Source organism: Ixodes scapularis, unplaced genomic scaffold (genome assembly GCF_016920785.2).
Source record: "Ixodes scapularis isolate PalLabHiFi unplaced genomic scaffold, ASM1692078v2 ptg000236l_1___fragment_1__unscaffolded, whole genome shotgun sequence".
NCBI lineage: Eukaryota > Metazoa > Arthropoda > Arachnida > Ixodida > Ixodidae > Ixodes > Ixodes scapularis.
Window position 1 is genome coordinate 248,272 of NW_024609944.1, and position 24,683 is coordinate 272,954.

The 24,683-nt window shown below is 44.3% G+C and overlaps 1 protein-coding gene across 1 annotated transcript in view; it reads left to right on the top strand.

Moving 5' to 3' along the window:
* The window catches only part of LOC121833977 (neuronal acetylcholine receptor subunit alpha-7-like), a 153,249-nt gene that overhangs the window by 54,772 nt on the left and 73,794 nt on the right, over positions 1-24,683 (top strand). Inside the window, exons 4-5 of the mRNA XM_042287708.1 lie at positions 5,597-5,706; positions 10,960-11,214. Coding sequence (XP_042143642.1) covers positions 5,597-5,706; positions 10,960-11,214 — 365 coding nt within the window. The remainder of the gene's footprint in view (positions 1-5,596; positions 5,707-10,959; positions 11,215-24,683) is intronic.

Sequence of the window (24,683 nt, forward strand, 5' to 3'; positions counted from 1 at the left end):
GACCTGCCGGAGCCATTTTGCGCTCTCTTCGAATTGACTGGATATTGAGGTGTAGAAGGTTAGACCATTTCCGAACTCTCAGTGTAATTGGCTTCTTTGCAGGCTGCCTTCACAGCTGACTAGCGGACCAGCACACTATTGAATACGACTGATAATGCTAGAATTGTATTTCCATCAATAGATAGATTTTACAAGTAGAATTAGCGCTAGGGTGCTTCACGCTATCAGTTCAGTAGTCACAATATCAGTTCAGTGGTCTTCAACGACATTTCTCATCTTGAGTCAAACCATCTCCTCCATAATTTTGTCCTGGCGCCGCATTTCAGAGTGACGTTCAGTTCGGAATATAAAAAACTGAACTTAATAACCGTGCTACATTCAGCAATATGTTCATACAACTTCAGAGGCTCGATAAGGCAAGCTAATCTGTAGCAGCCACTCAGCGTGAAGCCAAGTCTTGTTAGAAGCATGCATCGACAATAACGTGTCATTATTCTTACAAAAAATGCTAGGTATTCAGTGGAGCACCGAAATGACTGTTGAACTATTGGTTCTCATGTTCCTCGCGATAGTAGTCACTGGATTCCTGGACTATTCAAAACACATTTTAATTAGTCGTTGGAAATGGGCTGGGACATCGCGTATTCAACTGTGTACGTGAAAATAAACAATATTACAAAGTACTTTCAAATATAATAGACCGTTGCCGTCCTATTGTCGAGCTACTGCTAGTACGCCTCGAATAATAGGATGACAGCTGCTGTTCGATTTCTTGAGATATATTAGGGTGCGATGTAAATTGTTCGTCCCATTGTTCATAAGAGGATAATAATGTACAGCCCGTCGCTGACTTCCACTAAGCTCTCTTCAAGATTACGATTTCTGAATCAAAATGGCGTCGTTTATAAAACTTAAACGGCGGGCAAGAGGTACGCGCAGAGAAATACGGAAGACGGCGACAACACGGAAACAGATGACACGGGGCTTGAAGGTGTAATCTGACCGGGACGTCAAGTACACCGTATAAAGGATAATTTGAAGCAATGGTGTTTGAGTGACCTTCCTGGCATTCCCCCTGATGTCAATTTAGAAGCATCTATCAGGAGTGACCTACGCGCCATCGGCAGGGACGGCGTCTGCAGCAGTGAGATGATTGTTGCTGGAGTGACTGAAGTGGCAGCTACTTGCTCCGGAGCCCCATCATATTAGAAGACCAATTCCTTCTTCGCGATGTTCCTTCGTATGCGCTGTTTGTGCTTCATATTAGTGACCAACCTTCGCTGACCAATGTACCCATCGGTATCCAGGATTGTCAAGTCATCAAAGAGCGTTAGTTCACGCCGAATTTGAACTCCATTCGTAGTTTCGTTGTGAACGTTCACCAGTTGATGTCTTCAACTCCAATCTTCACAAACCTCGTATTTTGTCTTGTGAATCTCGGCATTCCAATGCGTTTTATCTTCAGTGTTCGTATTCAAAACTAAAAAAAAACGTACAGCACACTTTGACACCAATAGACTCTAAGCCGCCATAAAACTTGTTTTTTTAATATATCACCAAGAGTGACAAAAAACATTAAGCAACTGACCACCCTTTGACAGAGCTTTTCCCGTCAATGTTCCAAAAGTTTGAAATTGTTTAATCACAATGGTTCACGTCAAATTGAATTTAAAGTTGAGCTAGCGAGTTTGCGCAAATTAGCATAAACTTCTGCGCGGACAAACTCTAAAGCGAAAAGGCATTTTGTTCTTTATCTGTTCCGCAGGTTCACCGCATAGGGGGCAGGCGTGGTGCCACGGCGCGCACCACCCCAGAGAGAGAAACACGCGAAGAAAGTGTAATTTTCTGGAGCAATGAACGAGGTCTAGTAGCGTTCCCCATAAAAACTGACGCGGGAACAATGTCTTGTTCGGCATTTCGCCCGTGCCATAACCCAGAGAAGTTAAAACAAATTCCAGTGGACGTCACACATGGTCTTCAGTTGAAATCGAGTACAGGCAACTCAATCGCTGCGCAAAAAACACTTGCATTTGTAGCAATATGTGCGCTCTAGTGTATGGCCTCTAAAAGCAGCCCTTGTTCTTCAAACATATTTTGCAATTTCCAATTAATATTAATCGCCTAATTCGTGTAAAATAAGAAGGTATGAAGGTACTAAGCTTTCCTTACTTCTTAAATAACCTTTAAAAAAAATAAAACGTTGGAGTATGGCATTCCCGCAGTCGGTCTCTTAGAATACAATGCATCTTAAACAAAATAAAGGCAAATTGTGCCGAAAAAGGCAGGCCACGAATGTCAGAAGAATGTTTTGCTCATCTCTTCTGTGCAGAGGGACACATTACCGCACATCGAAAAACACGACAGCAATTACGAATCACATGGATCTGCGCATTCTTATTTCAAAAAGTAGCTAGGACCACGTGCCAGTCTCATTAGCATGGATTAATTGGCACTGTGAGCCGCGGTGTATTCGGCATTATCTCACACGCGCTACAGCCCCATGAGGCTGCCATCATTACTAAACTTAAAAGGCCCACAATGCCGTGTATAAAGCAAAGAAGATGATGAAAGGGACCGTAAAAGCAGCACAAGAAAAATTTAGGGGGCAGGTTATTGTTCCACTTAATCCTCTGGGGGTAAGAGGCAAACATCTGGGAAGAATGCCGTTAGATTTTATCTGTTACCAAAGGGTCATTCGATCTTTACTTCGTGTTAAGACTGCAATTTTGTACTCAACGAGGGAAACTAAAAACAAAAATTAAAATACCGAAGTCAAATACTTTCAGAGAGCGAGGCAGGCGTATTGTTTCTGTAAGCAGCCATTCAGCGTCTGCGATTGCGCCGTAGCTATAGCATTGCGATAAATTATTTAGTGTATTCTAATCACACGCGGAGGCAACTCGCTTTTGCGTTATCATGTAACAGATGTTCTTTGATTGCAAAAAATAAAAAAATAAAAAATATATATATATATAATATTTGTTTTTATTTAGATTGAATTTCAGCTTTGCTTTGGCGTGTTATGGTACTTCTATGTAAATCTGTATAAGTTAGGTTTCCCCTTAGTATAATTTGTCTCCAACAAGTTCTATGTGTAGCAGAATATCGCTATATTGTACAAGAGTGGCACGATAACGTAGCCTTACATAAATTACGTTAAAAAAAAAGAATTCGAGTTTGGTTTTGCAGTCTTATATTGCGAACTGAGGTTCCGACAACCAACACTTTCTTAAAATATGTCTCCGTGAGCAATTCAACTCCCAATATATTCCTGTCCCTTCCTCTCCCTTCCCATCAGAGGAGCGGTGGGACGCTGCACTACGCGGCTCAAACCCGATCACCGAATTACATGTGGTCCGTAGGGATGCTAAGGCCGCCGAGGCACATGGGCTCCCGGCCACCAAGTGTGACTAACTGCCGAATGAGGGCGGACATAACCGCCTTCACCTCTATAAATAAGTAAAGTTATTTCCATCCATCCATCCATCTATGTCTGCTCACTACGGCGCAATTAATAAAGCACCAAGTTCCACGGGCAGAAAGATTTAGCGAGGATGTCAATGCCGCACATTTTTATGTTCTTTGTATAGTTACTGTTCGTGGCAGCCCTTAGACTGTGGCAAATAATTCGATATTTATATTTTTATCGGCTAACAATATGGCGCATTGGGAAAGTTTGAGCTGTTTTTGATTAGGTTTAGGAAATTTAAAATTTTGTGCATATTCAGCCGGGTCGAAGCGCTAAGAAATTGACTGTAGCATATTTATTCACCGCACAATGCAGCTCACAAAATATGATAACATACTGGCATACATATTCTGAGGCAGCTCCAAGAGTCGTATCTGGAGTAGCGCCTTCCATTTGAGTGTCGTGGGGCTCAAACACAACTCTGAAAGCGTTATTGAGCGCTGCTAACAAACGTGTCGTCTTTGCCTCTGTTTGCGGACGATCTATCTTAAAACGTAATTTTACCCCTTCACGTACAAATAATTTGACGACTATTGAAACAGGCCTGGCGAGAAAAGTTTTTTTAAGGAAACTCATGCTTTTCTTTGAGGTACAAAAATAAAGTTTTATTTTCATTGTTTCTCAAACTAACACGTCGTCGGCGTTGCATGTTCAAGTTAGCAATTACGTAAAATAAGAGGGGCACAGCGTTTTTAAAAGAACGCCTTCTTGTTAAGTGCATGATTTCTTTGCGTAAACACTCTGTCATTAAAGGTAAATTTAAAAACAAATCGTCAGTATTTACTGATGCGCAGGTGTCGATCATTTAAAGAATTTCTTAAGGAATTTAGACAACTAACATAAAAAATGAGAACGATATTTTTAGCACTTCTTTCCGCTAGCTCCAATTCCTGAAAATAAATTAAAATACCAAATTTGTTTTAGTTTTTATGAAAAAAAGTCACAGTTTTAAGCGATTACCGGCAATTACTTTTCTATTTAAACAATTTATAATTACCCATCTATAGTCTTTAACTGGAAGGAACGCCTAGAGACGTTTTTGGCCGTCCTGACCACAGATTACGAGGTCACTGGCTTCTGCAGTGCCGAGACGGCGACTAAACTTTGCGCAAGACTAAAACGGGATCGCGATGTTGGAGCATTAGAGAAGACAGCTTGCTTGTTGGAAGGGAACTTAAACTTCCACCCCCTTTGTTCTTAGTTTATTAGTTCATAGAGGCAGAATTACAATTAACAACGAAATTTCCTCGTCACAGGGCAGCTTTAATGATGCATTTCAGATTTAAAAAAAATAAAAACGATTGGCATCTGGTTTAAGCATCTGCCCTGTGAAGTGGCTTGCTGAAAGCGGCCCTCCTTATAAGCAGAACAGACTGTCTGTAAAGCAAGAGTAATGAATGTTTCACACTGAGTCTTAGCGCAATCAAATGGAAGGCGAAAACTTCTTTTGTTTGTTTTATTTTGAATCTCCTTTCATACCACCACTTATTTGTTTGCTGTTGTTCAGATTCCCTCCCTTCGGGCTCGCACCTTTTCCTCCATTGTCACCAATCCATACCCTCCTCAAATTGGCTGCCACATTTCGCTTCCTTCATTACACTCTCAGAACTGGCGTGCATGTCGGTGTTTCTCGGTGTCCTATTCATTGTTACAGCAGAATCACTCGGACAGCTGACCGTAATTAATACCGAATTTCACTCTTTTTTCTTTATCTTTTGTCAATGTTTTTATCTTCCCTCTCTCAATTCCTCCTTACTTGGCTTTCTGCCTCCCTTTCTCGTTACTTTCTGAACGTTCTATAATCCCCGCGTGGTGGCGGAACTCTCTTCCCTGACATTTTTTCATAGCCTCGCTCTTTCTCCTTTTTCTTTCTTTCCCCCTTTCCTTCTTGCTTTCTTTCCTATTTCTATTTTTTTCCTTTATTTCGTTCTCTTTTTTTTCATCTTTTTTGTTTCTTTTTTATATTGTCTCTATCTTTCTTTCTCTTTCTCTCATTATCTGTCTTCCCTTATACCTGTTTTCTCTCTTCCTCTCTTCGTTTTTTCCTCTTCTTTCTGTCTTTCCCTTCACTTCCCCGGGCGCCCTTACGCACGGAAAATGTGTTCCTCGACAGTTCTTCGACGAAAGGATTGGATTGACGTGAACCTCCGCTGGGATCCAAAGCTCTACGGCGGAGTGCAAGAAGTGCGGATCCCGCCGAGCAAAATTTGGAAACCCGACGTGCTGATGTACAACAGGTGAGATGCACCAACTTTATTCACTCCACTTCCGAGTAAATAAAAATGTGTGCAATCAGTGGTACTCTAACGTTTCCTCTACGAAGACGGATTTGTCTTTACCGTATTATTTTATAGAAAAAAGTGTATGTAAATGTTTATACCGAGGCAAAGAACACAATGAAAAAAAAAGGTGCTACTTAGTACCACACACACCCCGAGATTTGAACTACAATCTGCCAAAGCCGTGGTCAACTTTTGATTCATATCATCCACAACACCCTTTTCCCCTTATTTCTGTAGTCGCTGTCCTGGTTTTTGTGTGTGAACAGAGGCAACCTAAATGGTGTGTACATCGCGCGCAGGTAGATATATGTGGATATATACCAGATATATCCACACGACGCGTGTGGATATATGTAGTGTACCTCGCCGGTAAACACGGTGATCCGGAGTTCAGATCTAGGCTGCACCGAACTTTGCCCTTCGGCAGCTTTGTAACTTTTATTCAAAGTCAATTGTACGGTTCGTTCATGTGCATATTTCGCCTATTTTGATATAGAAACGTAAGGAACCCGTATAGCCATCGCGCCACACGTTAGTATCATTACAACACAAACGTGTAAGCTGTTTTGTATTGTTAACTCACTCATCCTAGCGTACAACGCATTCTGAAGCAGTTGCCGTGAAAGGAGACCTCTTCAAGCCCGAAACTCTGCTAAAACTTTGTCGGTCATATTACGAAAACTGAAGACGTTTTCGTTTCCGAAGACGTTTTTGTGGATTTCTCAGAACAAAGGGAAGGCGACGCTACAAGTGTTGGTTTAGGGTTACCTTTAATATTGATGCAATCTTTGCAAGCGGTTTATTGAGCGACCATATTTTCGAAAGTCCACGTCAGGGACATATTAAGGAAGTTATAACGAATGGTTGTCGCAATCTTAGAAATTGGCAAAAAGACGGCTCAAAATCTGAAGGAGCTTAAGGTCACATGCATTTTTATCGTCTAACACTTTTAAGCAGAGTTTAAGCAGATTCATTCGTTTAAGCTTTGTTCGCTAACTTCTGGTCACGTATGTGAAAGGCAGTCGTTTGTTCGCTCCCCTAACATTTTGCATTTGTTCCAGTAACGCTTCACCACGTTTTTTTGAAGTTAAAAAAACACAACCTTAACAAATGTTATTGATTTGAAATCAAGTGTTCGTCAGAAAAACAAGACAGAGTTGTAGCAAAATGAGTCTTCAGAAACTTAATGACAATTTTTTGTAAACTTTGATTGGCGGACACTTATTGAGCCCAATTTACCAGCGTATAATTGCAAACTCGTAATCTTTGTAGTGCCGAAGTGTACTTTGTCTCCGCTGTAATTAAAAAAAGAAAGGTAAAAATAATTATAAATACTGAACAACAGTTATTGGTGCGTTCTAAAGCAGGCTGTGCCACACATTTGACAAGTTGTCGACGTTCCCATTTCAAATCTCTAAGTAATAATAACCAAAATATGTGACTAAAAATGGCGTGTAAAATGAAAAAAAGAGGATAATATATCTCTTTATATCTCGAGCCCAACTAAAATTACTATTTTGCTATTCAGCGAAGGTTATAAAAAGGAAAATAAATTAAAAATCTGATTTCACTTTGGCGACACCTGTCTACGTTTAAAGGCATAAAACATTCATCGGGTTTCAAAAGTAATTAAGAGCGAGATAAAAAAATATTTTGCGAAGGCACAGACATCCAAATATATGGCTAAAGAACAGAGCTGCCAGAAGCTCCAACACCCGGGCATACACATCGTTATAGAAAAAACACAAAAACCGTATTAATGATGTCGGAATTCTAGAGTATACACACGACCTACCCAAAACGCTGGTCTTGACCTGTCCATTTCAAAATACAAAGCTGTTTCTAATTGTGATTAAGGCTTCATACCATCTGCTCCTGCACCTTCAGTGTTATTGGAATAAAATCCAACTCACCCTTTACTAATCTTTGGTTCTGCATCTCCAAAAACCTATGCTGTACGCAAGTTCGACTGCTTCTTGCGGAGGGGTTGCGGTGACGTCAGAAGAACGCCAAGCTCTGATTGGCTACTATTGGAAGGATAGTGGGTAGACCTCAAGGCAGCTAGCACTGAAGTCTAGCCGCTACCCTTTCGATTAGAGCCAATCAGCGCTCGGCGTTTTGACGTCACTGCAACCCCTGCGCAAGAAGCAGACGAACTTGCGCTCCGTATAGCAATGGAACTGGTATTCCAATCAGTTAGTTATTACTATGCTTAGTGACATCTTGAGAAATGCAGCTGATGGTTTATTAAGCTCGCCCTTTGTGATTCGTTCTGCTGCGTTCTTATAGGCTAATGCAACAATGTAATCGTCTGCGATGCGCCCTGCGTTTCTGAAGTTGTCGATGAGTGGAGACCTCGATTCATTTCGACGCCCATTGACCATAGGCATATTGCCAGTATTTGTCCCCTTTGAGTTGCAATCACCTTCCCGGACATGCATGCAATTGTTTTGCGATGATTTTAAAAATGACGCGAATAAACTGTATTGCTTTAATGGACCTTTTTCAAGTAACGAACGCCGTCTGCGGAGTTGTCTGCGAACTACAAATGACGAGCAGCCCGACATGCCTCCGCCCGTCAAAACACATTGATATCGCGCCGTTGTATTGGTTTTCAGTGCTTTTAATACCCCATACTACTGGTATTAAAAAACAAAGCGTCAAGATAGGCTAAATACGCGCGAAGATGGATCGTGACAATTTTGGTGTCGCCATTTTCGCAGGGCCACTGTCCCGGTGTCCTGGGAAAATGGCGACAGCGGGAGTGTACGCATGCGCAGAAGCCTAGTGGAAAAAGGTCCATTGTATATCATAATTTTTGTTTTACCATAGGTATCGCTGACACGCGTTTTTTTTTTAAGCGTCTTTTGGTATAACACACTCGTATCCGTAACGGTACTGGTACAGAGAGCACATTAAAGAAAAAAACAATATATATATATATATATAGAGAGAGAGAGAGAGAGAGAGTGAGAGAGATATCTAAGCTACTAAATTTGTCTTCGGATTGGTAGTTTTCGCTAGTAGAAGCAATAAAGTTGTAATTAAAGGGACCATGAAATGACCTTTTTACATTTGACAAACAACTTTTACATTATACCTTCAATGTTCACTAAACGCCGAACATGCATCCGTTTTTGTTTCGGTTTATTAACATCTACATGAACAATTATTGAAATATTGAGTTTTTTTTCCTCTCCTACCCACCGAAAAACAAGCCGCAGCGCAATTTTGACGGTTGTGACGTGCCCTGTCACCAGAAACGGGAGTTCTCTTGGCAGTAGAAGATTGGGAGCGTTAGCTGAGAGCTGGCGGTGTGCCGGTAGGTTTTACTGCGCTGGTGGCACCGATGCCACCGACATAATTTCCCAATCGGCGCCTCCCCTCACCGAGATAGCCGTGGACACATCGCATCTGAGCGAAATTCAATTAGATATGTTGCGCTGCAGCGGCAGCATGGGACTGGTCCCATTCGCATGCGTGTGAGGTCGTCAGCACGACAGCCGCTTTTCCGCCGCCGTCAGCCGCTTCGCTATATCTCTAAAAATTAGGGGACGCGCTGTCACTCACTGGCGTGGCAGAATCTGCACAGAGTCTCCTATGGGCTCAAGCTTAATGAACTTTTATTTTGTCAGGATAGGCTCGCAGGAGAGAGTGGCTAAAAAAATAAAATAGAATAATGCAGCATGCCGTCTTGGACGATCACGACATTGAAACACGACTTTACTGATAGTACAAATCTGGTCACACGCCTATCCTACGACTGCAAAAGACAATGTAGTCTTAGCAAAAAATATAGCCATGTAGAAATGTGATTTCGGGATCACATAGACGTTGCGATCGTTCAAGGAATGCTAACGCTAATCACTTTTCTCGGGTGAAAAAACCGCGTCGAAATTCGCACCCTTTGTACACGTCTTTAAATAGCGTACGCACCAGTAATATCTCGAACCTGATCACACGGATGGAATGCGCAAAAATAAGAAAACCGGGCGATGCTCGATGACACAAATGCTAAGAAAGCACCACTGTCTACTCGAAGTAAACAAAGACAACGGCACGAGCGTTTGTGCTGTCTCGAGGGTGCCGCCACAACATCACAGCACGAGTAGATAATCTTTCGGTTTAGGACGTGCTGGCTTAACATCGCGATCCGCCACGAGGATTCAGGCAAGGATAGCGCTCTATGTGGAACGATGAGCTTCCACCACGCCGACCTCGTCGATCATCACCACCGACCTCATGTTTTTCAGCAGCAAGCGACTATGCGCAGGCGCAGTCTGATATTTTTCTTGCTTCATTTACCACACGATAGATGGCGCATAGCCCGAGTATTATAAAATTCGACAATTTCCGTCACATCGCTAAATATTCAACAGAATGGAGACTAGAATTATCTTTAACACAACTTTTAAGAAACATTCTCCGGCAATTTATTGTTTATGATCGCGGTGCTGGTGTGGTAGGCTCTGATCCAATAGGCGATCTAGATTTAACTGATGTGCCGTGGCACCGCGTATGCATCGCAGGGAAAAGGCACAGAGCTTTCGAAAGAAAAGGTACAAAAGAGTCCGCTTTTTTTTTTTTAGAAGTTCTATAGAAAAACTTTTTTTTTTATTCTCGATGTTTGCGCTTTGGCTGTCTTTTCACACCTTTTACGACGCGCGGTGGATGAAATGGGATTTCAAAATCGTTTCATGGTCCCTTTAACCTAAACTTAGAAACGAGATTTTGCTAGGAGGCTCAAATAGCATAGACAGTTATCTCTATTCCGTAGATGAGAAACGTCGGTGGTCGTTTTAAGTTTCTTCATCCCACCTTTTTGAAAGTGGCATTATCTGCCTTGCGCGACAAGTTGACCTAAGATATAAAACAAAAAACTTCGAGGCAGTTCGTGTGCTTCTCTACTGAATAGTTTTTTTTTTTTTTAAACTTTATATACTATGGAGTATAAACCAAGGATCAAAGGAAGTAATTAGGTAATTACAGACTAAATGAGCTATCTGTTTCTGACACCACCGCCAGAAGATAAGACGAGAAACCAAAATTTAAACACATTATAGCTGCGATAAAACAAAAAAAAAAGAACATGTTGCGAGGTTATACTTTTGAAGGTCGGCTGTGGCGCTTTCTTGTACCCTCTGTGTGTGTCTTTTTAATTGTGTCTCAGTTTGTTTTCCCGCTCATTTTTTATTCTTCTTTGCACAGCGCGGACGAAAAATTCGACGGGACGTATCCTACAAACGTTGTTGTCCGCCACAACGGCAGCTGTAACTACATCCCACCGGGTATATTTAAAAGCACGTGCAAGATCGACATCATTTGGTTCCCCTTTGACGACCAGAAGTGCGACCTCAAATTCGGTTCGTGGACATACAACGGCTACCAGTTGGACCTGCGAGTCAAAAGCGACGAGGGAGGAGACCTATCCTCCTACATCTCCAACGGCGAGTGGGACCTCATTAATGAGTCACTCTGCCTCTGCTGCGTCCACTCGGAGTCCGCGATACACCCTTTTTTGAAAAGTGGGAGGCATCGCTGGTTCGCCATTGTTTGGGCACGTACTCTGAGCATGCATTGAACGCGAGCCCTGCGCCATAATTCGCCGAAGACTCGAATCCAATCACACGCTTCGTGCCCAAAAAATGGCGATTACCAATGTTGCTTGACGAATTTTTGAAAAAGGTCTATTCATTCGCTTTAATATGCCTATGCGGCGTGCAAAGTCCACCTGCTTTCTGCGCAGCGAGTGCAGTCACGTCAGACCGCCAATTGCTATTAGAAGTATGTTGGTTAGACAGAAAGACTGGATATTTCTGTTTCTGCCCACAATATTCCTCCGGCAAGAGCGGGGAAGGGTGTCGTGTGCTCCTCGCTCAAAGGCAACAGTGGCGTCAGGGCCACTGCTCGGACGCCGAACGCCAGTGTCGCCTGCTAGTCGTAGCAAAGGCTGTTTACCTTTCCTATACGACTTTCGGAAATCCATTGGTTGTAGACCTCGAAGCGCGAAAACCACATTGAAAACGACTTAAAAGACTGTTGCTTTCTAAAATAAAAACGAGCCTGTTGTTTACAAGTCTCTTAAAAGTCTTTCCCAGACAACTAGTCAACGCAATAGGGCGGTAACTAGAGGCATCAGATCTGTCTTTTCCTGGTTTTAAAAAGGGGACTATAATGGCTTTTTTCCACTCATTGGGTAGCTACCCTTCTCTCCATACACAATTAAAAAATTTAAGAAGATCAAACGATGAATCAGCGAGATGGGTTAGCATGCTGTAATGTACTCTATCGGAACTTGGGGCTGAAGGCTTTGATGATGCAAGAGCGTGACGCAGCTCAGCAACTGTAAAAAGCTGGTTGTACTCTTCATTGTTGCTGCCAGCAGTAACAAGCCTAACCTTCTTTGCCCTCGCATTGTGACTTAAGAAGTTAGTGCCTTAATTTCCACATCCTGATATACTTTGGAAACGCCTGCCCAGAATGTTAGCTTGCTCTTCTAGTGAGGAGGGGGTATCACCATCTGGTGACGAAATTAAGGGAATTGAATACTGACGGTAGTCCCCGTCTGTTTTCCTGACCCTGTCCCAGACAACCTTGACACGTGTGGAACTATTGATGGAGGAGGTATAGCCAACCCAGGACTTCTTTTTTGCCCGCTTTCGAACATAGCGTGCGAATGCTTACTTCTGCTTAAAAGACAAGACATTTAGAGCTGTTGGATATCGGCGTAGAATTCCCCAGAATTTATTTTGTGCTTTCTTTGCTTCACGACACTCATCGTTCCACCAAGGCTTAGGATGTTTAGGTAAATAGCCTGTCGTTTGGGAGATCGAAACCCGTGCTGCCTCTATTAAGATTGTTGCGATGTGGTTAGTAACTTCATCGACAGAAAGCGTGTCAAGAAGGTCATGGGAGAACACAGCAGTCTTTTGAAAAAGCTCAAGTTTGCGGTTTCTAGCCTCCACCGGGGAGGACGCGATTGCAATCTCGGCGGGAGTTGCGTTGGGGCCAGGTGAACCGGGAAGTGATGACTGCCATATGGGTTATCAATCACATTCCACTGAAAAAAGGTAAATATATCCGGGGAACAAATGGAAAGATCGATACAGGAAAAAGATCAATGAGATGAGCTGAAATATGTTGGTTCACCGGTGTTAAGCACACAGAGCACTCTCGATGAGACGAAACGTTCAATCACTTTTCCCCGACTGTCAAACCGTTGACTCCCCCAAAGTGGGTTATGAGCATTAAAATCCCCAAGTATAAAAAAGGCTTCTGGCAATTGATCAGCCAACTGTTCAAGATCTCTTGCTAATAAAGCAAATGAAGGTGGTATGTACAATGAGCAAACAGTAACCAACCGATCCAGTAAAATACGTGCTGCAACAACCTCAAGAAGGGTGGCTAGAGTTACTTCATAGTCTGCGACATCACTCTTCACAACAATGGCAACTTCTCCTGAAAAGCAGGAAGAGGTTATACGGTCCTTTCTGAAAAGTTGAAATGACTTTAAAAAATTGGTATTTGATTGTTTTAAGTTTGTTTCCTGAAGGCAGAGTGCTACTGGCTCATGTTTCTGCAGGAGAATATTTACATCATCTAAATTGTGAAAAAGTCCTCTGCAATTCTATTGCATAAGGCCCCTGGTCATAAAAACCAAGACCAAGGGGATTGTGAATTATGGGCCAGTGATTCTGGGTATTGTCTTTTTTGGATTATTTCTCTTGGGTGGGTTTTGACGCCCCCCTTGAGAGGAGGCACCTTCCGTCTGTGACGGGGTAACCTCCAGTTCCTCTACTGATGCCTCCGAGCCTTTTGTACTGCTCGGTGCATGTCCAAGTGAGGAGGATGTGCTTTGTAGGGATTTCCTTTCCATCCGTTCGGATGGTGATACGTTTGGCAGCGACAACGGCCTGGCCATGCATACCTTCAAGAATTTCTTCTACGGGACAGTCCATCGGGTCATTCTCCGAAATAACACCACGGACAGATTTCAGTGTACGATGAGCAGAAACTGTTACCTTTGTTTCCTGAATATCGCTAAGGCAGTGCAAAGCCACTGCCTGGTTTTTTTCGAAAACTTCTGCTAAGAGGTCACCAGTAAACATCTTTTTCCAGTTGAAATTTTCCGCTAACAGACCTTTCAGCTCCTTTCCAACAAGAAAAGGTGACATCTTAGACAGTGGCTTGGATGCGTCATCAGCATGAACTACAAAAAATTTGGTGATAGAGTCGGTGTTGCTTCGTGACTCCAAAAGAGGGAAATTTTCTTCATTGCGGACCCTTTTCAGGGACAGATCAGAGGTTTTGTGTTGCTTGGTACCCATACAGATGGGAAGGAAAGTTCAGTGCCCGGGTGTACCACCCACCACGGAGCCCAACAAGGGGGTAGGTAATGTGCCATAGCAAGAGGACTTGGCTGACACAATTACGCTACCAATGCGTCCCGGGCACTATACCCTAGTGTGGTCGCAGGGACAGGTCCTGGTTCCACTCAAGGTTAGCCCTTGCGCCTAAGAAGGTGAAAAAGGAAGGAAGAGAGTGTAGAAAAAAAGAAAAAGAGGTGGGAGGAAAAGTGAAAGAAGGAAGAAGAGGGTAGAAGAGGCGACTGACTGAATCGTCCTCGTCGGGCCAAGCCAGGACACCCGTCTACGAGAAGCAAGGGCCGAAGCGGTGTATTGCTTTGCCCGGGGAACCCCGAAGGGTCCAAACATACCCAGGGCTCAGCTCAACCACCAGGGTCCCCTTTTCTCCGGACATGGGCTAAGCCACGCACAGTCAGGCGTTGGCGGGCGAACCCACATGGCTCGGAGTTCGTAGTGACGCCACTCACCAAGCACCTACTATAAAGTAGGTGCCCCCTGCGTGCGGGTATGGTGGCCCACGTGGCTGGGGTCCGTAGTGACGCTACTCAACAAGCACCTAGCACGTAAGCAGCAGGCGCCCCCTGCGGGGGTCTGGGTCCGTGAAGACGCCACTCTCCAAACACCTGGTTTCACAGGTGCCCCCCGCGGGGAAAAAAAGGCTGTGTTCCAAATCTTACCCAAACAGATCCGAGTTACTCCGGTGTGTCATGTCACGCGATATCACAGATAGAACGACGCTGGACGTGGGTAGGCTTTTCGAACGCAAAGGTACCAAGCCCTCACTCTGGAGTATGATCGAGTAAATTTTAAAACACGGCCAGACGCATTTCGGTTGGCGCAGGTTAATACGTTCACGCGTATTACTTTATGATTCATCATCCGGTGTTCTTCTCGGCGAAAGCCATAATCTCGTTGACTGCTGGGCAGTAATTAGACGCTCGGAACTGGCCGTGCTCTGCGTTTCATAAGCTAACGGCGACTATGCGGAGAGCAAGTCGTCTGCTTCTTGCGCAGGAGTTGCGGTGACGTCAGAACAACGTCAAGTTCTGATTGGCTCTGATTGGAAGGATGGTAAATAGACCTCAATGTAAGACGCCTTGAGGTCCCTATTGGAAAAACCAGCATGAAAATCAAACTGGTCAAGCTGGTAATTAAGGTGGTCAAGCTGGTGATCAAGGTGGTCAAACTGGTCAATGTGGTAATTAAACTGGTTTAGCTGGCAATCAAGCTGGTTTAAGCTGGGCAAGCTGGAATTTAAGCTGGTCAGTCTGGTCTAAGTAAAAACCAGCATGGTCTCACTCGAATCTGGTTTTAGATTCAATCTGGTGTAGCTGGGAGCCAGTCTGGTCTTAACTGGTCAAACTGGTTTTCCATGGAGCCAATGTGGTCAAGCTGGGAGACGAGCTGGTCATGCTGGGAGACAAGCTGGTGAATCTGGTCGAAATAATAATCGTGGTGGTCAAGCTGGTCATGCTGGGAGCGCGCACGCCAAGGTCGGCTAGAGATAGCCGAACTGGCATTGCTGGGAGCGCGCGCGACAAGGTCGGCTGCTGGAACGAGGCCACGTCCTGTTCTTTGTCCTCTCGTTTTTGGTAGACCACCGGGCGCGTCAGGCGCGCTGCAAGCTACCTTTGTGTGCGAGAAAAGAGAGAGAGAGAGAGAGAGTGGTAGAAACGGAGAATCGAAGACGCGTTTGGATAGCTTGGGCAGAGGGCAGATCGAAGGGACGGCTGTGTGCGCGTTGTTTGGAGACTAGTTGAACGACGGTGCAAGCGAAGCGGGTTTTGAGAAGACAGCGAGCGGCAGTCCGTTCAGTGCGGGAAGATGTCAGACGTCCCGACTGCGGCGTCGCTTCGTGTCTTCGAACGTGTGTGTGCCCAAGAATGACGGCGGTGCCGAGGAGTATCGCCAATGCCATCCAAGCCACACGGATTTCCTCGCCTCTGCCGACCACGCAAGTTGCCGCTTCGCCCCCATCGCTGGCGGGACCCAGGTTCGCTTCTCTCGTCCGTGTAGTATTTTCGTCTGCTATTGCCTGTTTTTGGCCTGTGTCTAGTATTTTTTTCGTGTTGAGAGATAAGCAATCTGGTTTTATTAACATTGTAGACAATTTGCACCGAGAATCTGTGCGTCGGTTAGTACTGTGTCAGCGCCGAGGATGTGTAGCATTTGAGTTCATGTGAGGCTGCCGCAAGTACGAAAATAATAAATTGGATGCCGAGTTGGCTTTTCTGACGAGCTTGGCTTTTTTATTCAGTGTATTAATTTAAACAGGTTAAACTGGTTGGGAAGTTCACCAGCATGACCAGTTTAACAGCATGACCAGCATGCCAAACTGGGCATGCTGGGGCAATAACCCAGCTTGAAGCTGGGACCAGATCAACCATCATGACCAGTATGACCAGATCAACCAGCATGACCAGCATGCCAAGCTGGGCATGCTGGGGCAATAACCCAGCTTGAAGCTGGGACCAGCTTAAGCTGGTTTTTTCAATAGGGGTCTACCCACTATTAATTTCAATTATTCAATAAATGCTTGGCGTTCTGACATCATCGCAACCCCTGTACCAGAAGCAGACAAACCTGCGCTTCAGATTGGAATCATGCGACAAATCAGTGGCGTCACAGGGCGGCTCCTTACCAGAATCGTTTCGCATAGACCACGCCTGGACTCGCAAAGATATCATTTGTAACAGCCAGCCTCAGTTTCTAATCAATATGAACTTTTACCTTAGCACAGCGCCATACGTCAGCGTTCGGGGACACAGATAGCACTACCTTTTTTTTCTTTTTTACGCGAGGCCTGTAAATTAAAAACACAGATACCTTCCATGCGCCGGTAAAAAGCGCCACAATCGTCTCAATCCCAGTACACGTCTACTCGATCTGCCAGTGAGCGATGAGCAATCCCTTAATAAGAGGAACGAAAAGTAACTCTCATGTAGATTTTATGAATTACCGGCAATGATGAGTGTTGTCCCCGTAGAGTGAGTGATTTCAGAGCCGTCAAAACGCACAAACGCTTCGTAGGAGCACCTTCCAGAGAAGATAAACGAAAACAGCGTGGCGGTGTATGTTGCCGCTCACCACTGCAGGACACACGATCAAACCCGAGCTCCGAGCAACTCCTGCCGGTCGAATGACGAAAAACACACCCAGAGCAAAGCTGGACGTGGATATAGGTTTTGAACGTCAACGTACTGACAGTTTTTACTCCGGAGCGATATGAAGAAAAATGCCCGGGGGGGAGGGGGGGGGGGCGGGGGGGTAAGGAGAAGAAGCTGCGCGCGAATAGAAGAGGACGAAGCGGGCAGTGCTTCTACATGCGGTGTAACGTAAACGCTGTCACTGCGCGCCCCCTTTATAGGTACTCCAAATAGCCTTTTTTTTTTTTAGCTAAAGAAATATCTCAAACTTTTTTATCGAGTATAGCATGAAGAGGTAACGGGACACACAAAGCTTACACCAATGTAAAGGCTTTCAGCTGACCGGGCTAAAATATGTCCTCATCTCATTTAAAGTGAAGCCTTTTCAAAAATATCTCATTTTTCAACACAATTGTGTGTTTAAAATTTTAAGAATGGCAGGCTATTGCAATGTTCGGTCTACTCGATCGAAACTGCTTACACGATTCCATTTCTTAAAAGAAAGAAAACAAACGATGTCTTTAAGAATGGTATGAGACAATGTGATAAACACTTGCCTCAAAACGTGCATAGTCTTTTAGTTATTTTAGACGAGCTTTTCCTTTGCTTTTCTTACCCGTTTTGGACACCGCTCACAGTTTAAATATTATGCCCGATTTCTACAAGTGTTGGTCCACGGGTTCCAGTCGACGAATTCGAATCTCGCTCGAGGCAACAACCATTTGATGGAAGGGTGATTCGGGCGGGATCACAATATAACTGAACGTTTTGATTGCACGTCAAAAGATTAATCGATCAATCGATGGTTCTATTTAAATAAATGCATGCTACGAATTAATGTCAACCGTCTGGTCTTATAGTCATTTGGTTACTCTGGGCTCAGTTTATTAAAATATTATTCAGAGAGTCACTGTTATTTAAAATAATCAGAAAAGAGAAAAAGTCAACCAATTGTCAGGTTAAGCAAGTGCTTATAGAATGCCGAAAACACCAGATATAAAATAAAAATAACGGAAGCACATTCTATAGAGTGATGCATCTCTCCGGGTTGTCAAGATTAATGATCCGTCTTTCAATTGGGCGAGCCAGATGCTGTTCTTCAATCAAGCATAAAAACCCTCTAAATCAATATTTTTTTCACTTCTAGGAGTATAGTCAGCTCGTATCTAGGAAAAACCCTGTGAAGTCTATGCACTAAATTCACTTTATGTGTTCTTAGCTGGTTCTTTGGGGTTGAATGGGAGTGCCATTTCATAACATACCTCAAGCGAAAAACCTGCCTAACTCGGTTAATCTTTCCGAAAGATAAATTAGATATTTAGTTCGACACTAGCTCTAAAATTTTAAGCACTAATGCAGTCAAGTGAAAGACAGGGGGTAGACTGTTAAATTAAAATTTTACTGGAAGCCATTGAGTGACATTTCAAAGATGGGCTAAACCCGAGCGCATGACGTTCATTCCACATTGCACGAGATTTTCGCTTTGACAGGCAATGAAAGCCCCTCGGAAATTCACAACTTAGCACGTTCAAAGCGGTTTCAATTTATGTTCCTTGGATTGGAACAGAATGGCCCAACAATTTCGTAAATTAAATGACAATTTTAAGCAACAAACTTTCAATGGCAGGCAAAAATTGTCCTCGTTCAAAATAAGTTGATCCTTTCGGCCACTCGACGATCACATACGGGCTGACACATAACGAAGCTATCGCGTTAATCCTGTCAGATGGATTTATTAGAACTGCTCGACACAACATAAATAATTTTTATTCGGAAAGCGATATATATATATTGAGTATATTGCAAATGTCATTCGGCTATCTGTAACACATTCGTGTAGGTGTGTGGATGTGCACTACAGTGTTTGCAACAGGACGATTATTATAGGGAGAAAAACGAGTTAAATATGTAACGTCCCTTTGGAATCGTGCATACCATTCTCTGAGGTGAAGCTATCTTGTGCGGTTTTGTGCGGTTTTTCGGGTGCTTCGTGCAGAGAACGGAAGGCAAAAACTCGACGCTTCCCAGGTATTTTACAGGACAGGAGATGCTTACGCAAGCATGTTCATGGCATTCAAGCCGCCAACATAATGCTGTTTCATATTTAAAGAAAAAGCTTAAAACTCTAGTCTAAAAAGGACTTCGACTTCACTTTTCAAATGCCGTGACTTAACAATAAAAAAAAGCGAACCATTTTTTATTTTTTTTGCTTTCGCATACACTTGCTACTGAGCACAAGCTTCTTGGGCTTTTTTATACCACTGAGGGACGCAATATCGGTATGTATTTTCTTTTTCGTGGTGCTTATAGATGCCGCGAACCAGGAATGTGGAAGTGCAATCTTTGCATAAAAAAAAAATATTTTAAGAATCCTAAAATATCGCTGCGTATCCGCGACTTAACAAAACATAGTTGTTTTTGTAGCTGAATTAGAAAAATATTATCCGGTGTAGTGTTTACAAACGTTCGTCTAAAATCAAAAGAATTTCTCATACGCTGAACTACCAAACTTAGACTGCTCTACTATATTTGATACGTAATTATAGCTGAAGAGAAAAAAAACAAAAAAAACAAGAGGCATAAGGTTAACTCAAAAACTAACATCACACCTGGTGCGATGCAGCGCGGCGCTACTTCAGTACGTAGAGGGATATTAACAATGAGGTGGGTAATCTCCATCATATAGTTTTCTAAGCAAGTAATGCGGTCAGCAGATGGTGGCATAGTCATAACAACTTTAGAGACGCGAGGCATGGCTTTTTATGTTCGCGCTGATTTGTCTTTTGACGTTTTTTTTTAACTAATTAGGGAAGCAATCTCATTAACAGTAAAGTGATAATAATTAAGACTCGCGGGGCTCACCACGCCCCGCATTTCTTATGCTTTCAGTGATTATGGTATCTATTGACCCTCCACCTGCAAAGCGAGGTGCACAACAACGATGAATGTACAGGGTGGCCCAAAACAAAAGTACACAGGTCTTTTCTCTGTAAAAATGAACCACGGATTGCCAAACGCTCATTTTGCGCCCATATGTTGCCCTAAAGGTCTGGTCCAGATGCCAAAAATTTTATGACAGACCGTTATTTCAATAAGAAGTTAGAAGTGATTTTCTGTAACTTTTAATGAGAAAAGTGGGCAAGTTTTCGTTCGTTTTCTGTAACTGGGGGCAATTCAGGTCAATGTGTTCGAGTGCTCTGGCGGCCACCATTTCTCCATTGCTAAATGCAGAAAATGTCTCATAATTGTTTAACAAGGTAACGGTTCGTTCTGACACTTTGGCGCCTATTCTGAACCGCTAGCGCTACATTCGGGCGTAGAATGAGCGTTCCGCAATGCGTAATTTATTTCGGCAGTAAGGTAGACTTTGCAATTTGTCTTTTACATTATTTTTAGTATTGAGTGAACATGATTGTTGAGGGTTCTGGTATTTTTTATGCGCAATCTGTCAACCTGCCCTTCTCCGAGCCAAGATTATATCAGCCTATAATAAAAAAAAAAGGAATCAATTTACTCTAGTAATACAAAGACCACCATGAAGAGCGACGATCAAGGAAACGACATCATTCAGGATGCTATACGCCCTATCCACGTTTTGATCCCCCTTGCAAATTGCGTCGTATCTCCTATAATTGCCTCCTTTTTTATCCACAAACACCCAATTCTTATTACACATGAATGAAATCTTGGCGGCGCATTTATAAACATTCCCGAGATGATTTCAGATTTAAGGGAGATTTTGGTGGTCAATCACATTGTTATGGATATTCACCCTAGTCACGGCTTGTGGTTTAGGCGCCGTGGGACCCGGGAAGGCAGGGAGCCAGCCTTTTGGGGGGAAAGCGTTTTATTCCGGTTCGAAGTCGTGCTTGCACCAGCTCCAGCCCACCGCGTTCCTTTTCTCCTCGCGCACCGTCTCCAGCCTCGGTCCTTCCGTCTTCACTTCGTCTTTTTCTTGTCGCACCAATGAGCGCACACCACGGGTAACAAAAATATATCAATCACAAAGCCCGATAACCCGTCGGCGACGGCGCGCGCTGAATCCGCTGCCTCATGCATGCCACATGCATAACACGCCCCCCCCCCCTTTTTTTTTTTTTTTTCTTTTCCAATAAAAAAATTACAATTTGTGTATTCCTTTACAATCGTAGCATTTAGAACAAAAGAAAACCAACTGCGCGCACATTCCCGTCCATTCGGCGTGAATGATCACTAGAAAGACTGACAAACTTCTTGAGAGCATCTAAAGTACATTAACCACAAACAAAACTCCACCCTGCTACAGCCTTGACAACGCATCAGCAGGGACATTTCTCGTCCCTTTTACGTACCGGACATTCAGGTTAAATTTTTGCAACGCCAGCACCCAACGAGTCAGCCTCGCACTATTTGGTGCTGCTGACGCCAAATGCTGCAAAGGGTTATGGTCGGTGCGAATTTCGACCTCCGCCCCAAATAGCCACGTTTCCAACTGACCCAAGACCCACACAATCGCGTAAGCTTCGCGTTCGATTACAGCCCACGGGTTTGGGGATCAGTTAGTTTTTTACTGAGAAACGCCACCAGGTACTCTTTCCCATCACCTGCCCTTTGGGCAAGACATGCCCCTATAGCTCTATCGGATGCGTCGGTGGACAGAACAAAAGGCTGGCTGGCATCTGGCGCTCTCATGACTGGGACTTCCATCAGGAGACACTTTGCCTTTTGAAAAGCTTGCTCCTCCTCGTCACCCCACGGTAACATGTTCGGAGTCCTGTCTCCAGTTCGCGCGGTCAACGGCAACACCACTTCAGCATAGTTCGCAATGTAGTCTCTATAGTAGTTCATTAGCCCTAAAAAGCTCTTCAGTTCTTTCCTCGTCTTTGGCCTCTCCATGATCTGAATCGCCTTGATACGAACGGGGTCAGGAGCATGCCTCCCAGAGCCGATCTGGTGGCCGAGGTACATGACCATTCCCTGGGCAAACCTGCATTTGGACAGCTGCACCGTAAGCCCCACGCGACTTAAGGTTTCGAGAACGTTTTTTACATGCAAAAGGTGGTCTTCCCACTTAGAAGAATAAATTGCAATGTCATCGATATATGCGCCTGCATATTCTCTGTGTGGTCGCAACACTTCATTCATCACGCGCTGAAAAGTTGCCGCTGAATTTTTCAACCCATAGGGCATAACTTTCCATGCGTACACTGTTAGCAAGTCCCGTGTATTTGGTGAATATTTGGGGTGAAAAACACGCTATTTACACAAATTACCATAAATTTACACGTTGAGTAACCGATAATTCGTTCAAAAATCATGCGAGGTTGTAAAAAACGTGTTTTCGTTCGGTCATACACGCATAACCGTGTAGCCGACCTCGAAAACACGCACCACCGCCGGCGACGACCGCAGCACTGCCGGCTACCGAAGCACCGGAACGCTTGGGGACACACCTAGAAAGGACCGCGGAGTCAAATTCCGCGGAAAGGAACATGCCTCGGAGATAGATAAGCACCAAAAGCAATTACGCCATGTCGCGAGACGGGGCGAACCCCGCGCTTACCGTGCGTGCTGGCTGCCATTGTTTGTGGTCGACAATGGCAATGCGGCTTCCCTTATGTCGCCCTTGTTTGTATCTATATTAGGGGTCTTGATAATTGTTTCTCACACACCAAAAATAAAGTTAGGCGTATAATTACTCGTTCTAAACAGTTACAATGGCTATAAAAAGCGTGCCCTTGATCTGAACACGCGACATTGCAGTTGGTTTCGTTTTGGCTTCAACCCTTCCAGCTGCAAGCGAAGGTGCCGCCGCTTCCCATGCATCCTCCTCAGAATTTACGGCGCTCCGTGGTGTCCAGTGTTGCTGCATCTGTAGGTCATCTTTAAGTTAGAGCTGACAGAGAAAATTTGGCCACGGCGTAACGCCGATGTAAGCTGGAAGCTAGAACCGGTTTGCTTTCGTTGTTTTTTATTTGGTCGGAGAAAATCTGGCAACAACGCACGTTTAACATGGCGCCGGTATTCTTTTGGTTGAGCAAGAAGGTTGGAAGGTGCTCGGTTTGCGAGCACATGTAGCGAAGACGTGACCGGAGACGTGCCCCTGTGATGTTCCCGGACGACGGAAAGCATCATTCGCAATCGTCGTGTGTGCTTGGAAAGCGAAGGGTGTCACCGGGTCCACGAGTGCGCAACCACAAGCCAAGGGTCACGACAGCGCTGCGTTTACTTCGGCGATCTCGTTCTGTTTGGTGCAACGCGGCGATGCGACAAAGAGCTGAAGTGTCCGTGGTGTATGGTGCGGTGCTTGGAGGTAGAAAGCCACACTAACACGGAGCGCGAATTGGTTGCTGTTGGTTTAGTCCGTCGTAATCAGCTGATCCGGTCCAGCTGGTCCGGGAGGACGCAGCGAGCGTTTTTAAAAGTAAATCTTCCCTCGTTCTGTTTCAAAATGTGGAAGTATACCGACGCATACCGTGAGTAAAAAGCTGTGGGCGTTTTCAACAAAATTACGTCGTTTAAATTGAACAATGGACTCCGGATTGTTGTCCTAGATCTGCCGTTTTTATGCTTCGTGTTGGACTGCGTTTGCACAGCGACGCACACAGCTCGAGTAGATGACTCGGTCCTGCAAACGACCGGTAACAGAATTTCATGGAAACTTAAGTCACCACTGATATTTTCCTTTAAATCTCGTGCGAGTTTGTTGCGCTCATCATGCGGTGTGAATAAATTGGGGCAAGATTTCCTACCTGCCCACAGATGCATGAACTGAGACCATTTTTTGCGTGGTGAACATAGTGCTTTTTCTTTGTTTTGGAAAGGCGCTGGTGCATTTACTATGGTACAATCACTTGGGTCCATATCACAAGAGCGAATGACATTTTAGCGAACTGCGACATTTGAGCGAATGGTCGTTTTAGCGAATAACGGGGGCGCGCGTTAACCCATCCGTCGCGCTGCGCTTTACGCCGCTTCGCGGCGACAGTCTACGGCAACTCATTACAAAAATATAAACTCACTTGGCCCACCCGAAAACGCCGCTTCGCGGCGTCCGACTATTCGCTAAAGTGTCGTTCGATGAAACGCGGGCGTTCGCTAAAACGTCATTCGATCAAGTGAGTGCCTCCCCAATCACTTGAGAGTTGAGAAATTGGAGAGAGCGAGCAAGCTTTCCCAACTTTGTCTGTTTTCTATGGCACTGCCCTGTTTCAGTTTCAGTAGGCATATCTAAAAGCGGGTACAAACTGCTCTAAAGCAGGTAAAAAACAGAAGAAGCTTAGGACGGTGCGGACTCCGTGTTTCGCGCTTTTCGTAAGGTGACTAGGTAAATGCTTTTGCGAGGTATGCGGAGTATGCAAGCGATTTTGTTATGCCTGTCGTTTGCGTCTCTCCAGTAAAACGAATAAGATGATCTACAAAGGCGCAATCACAAGCCAAG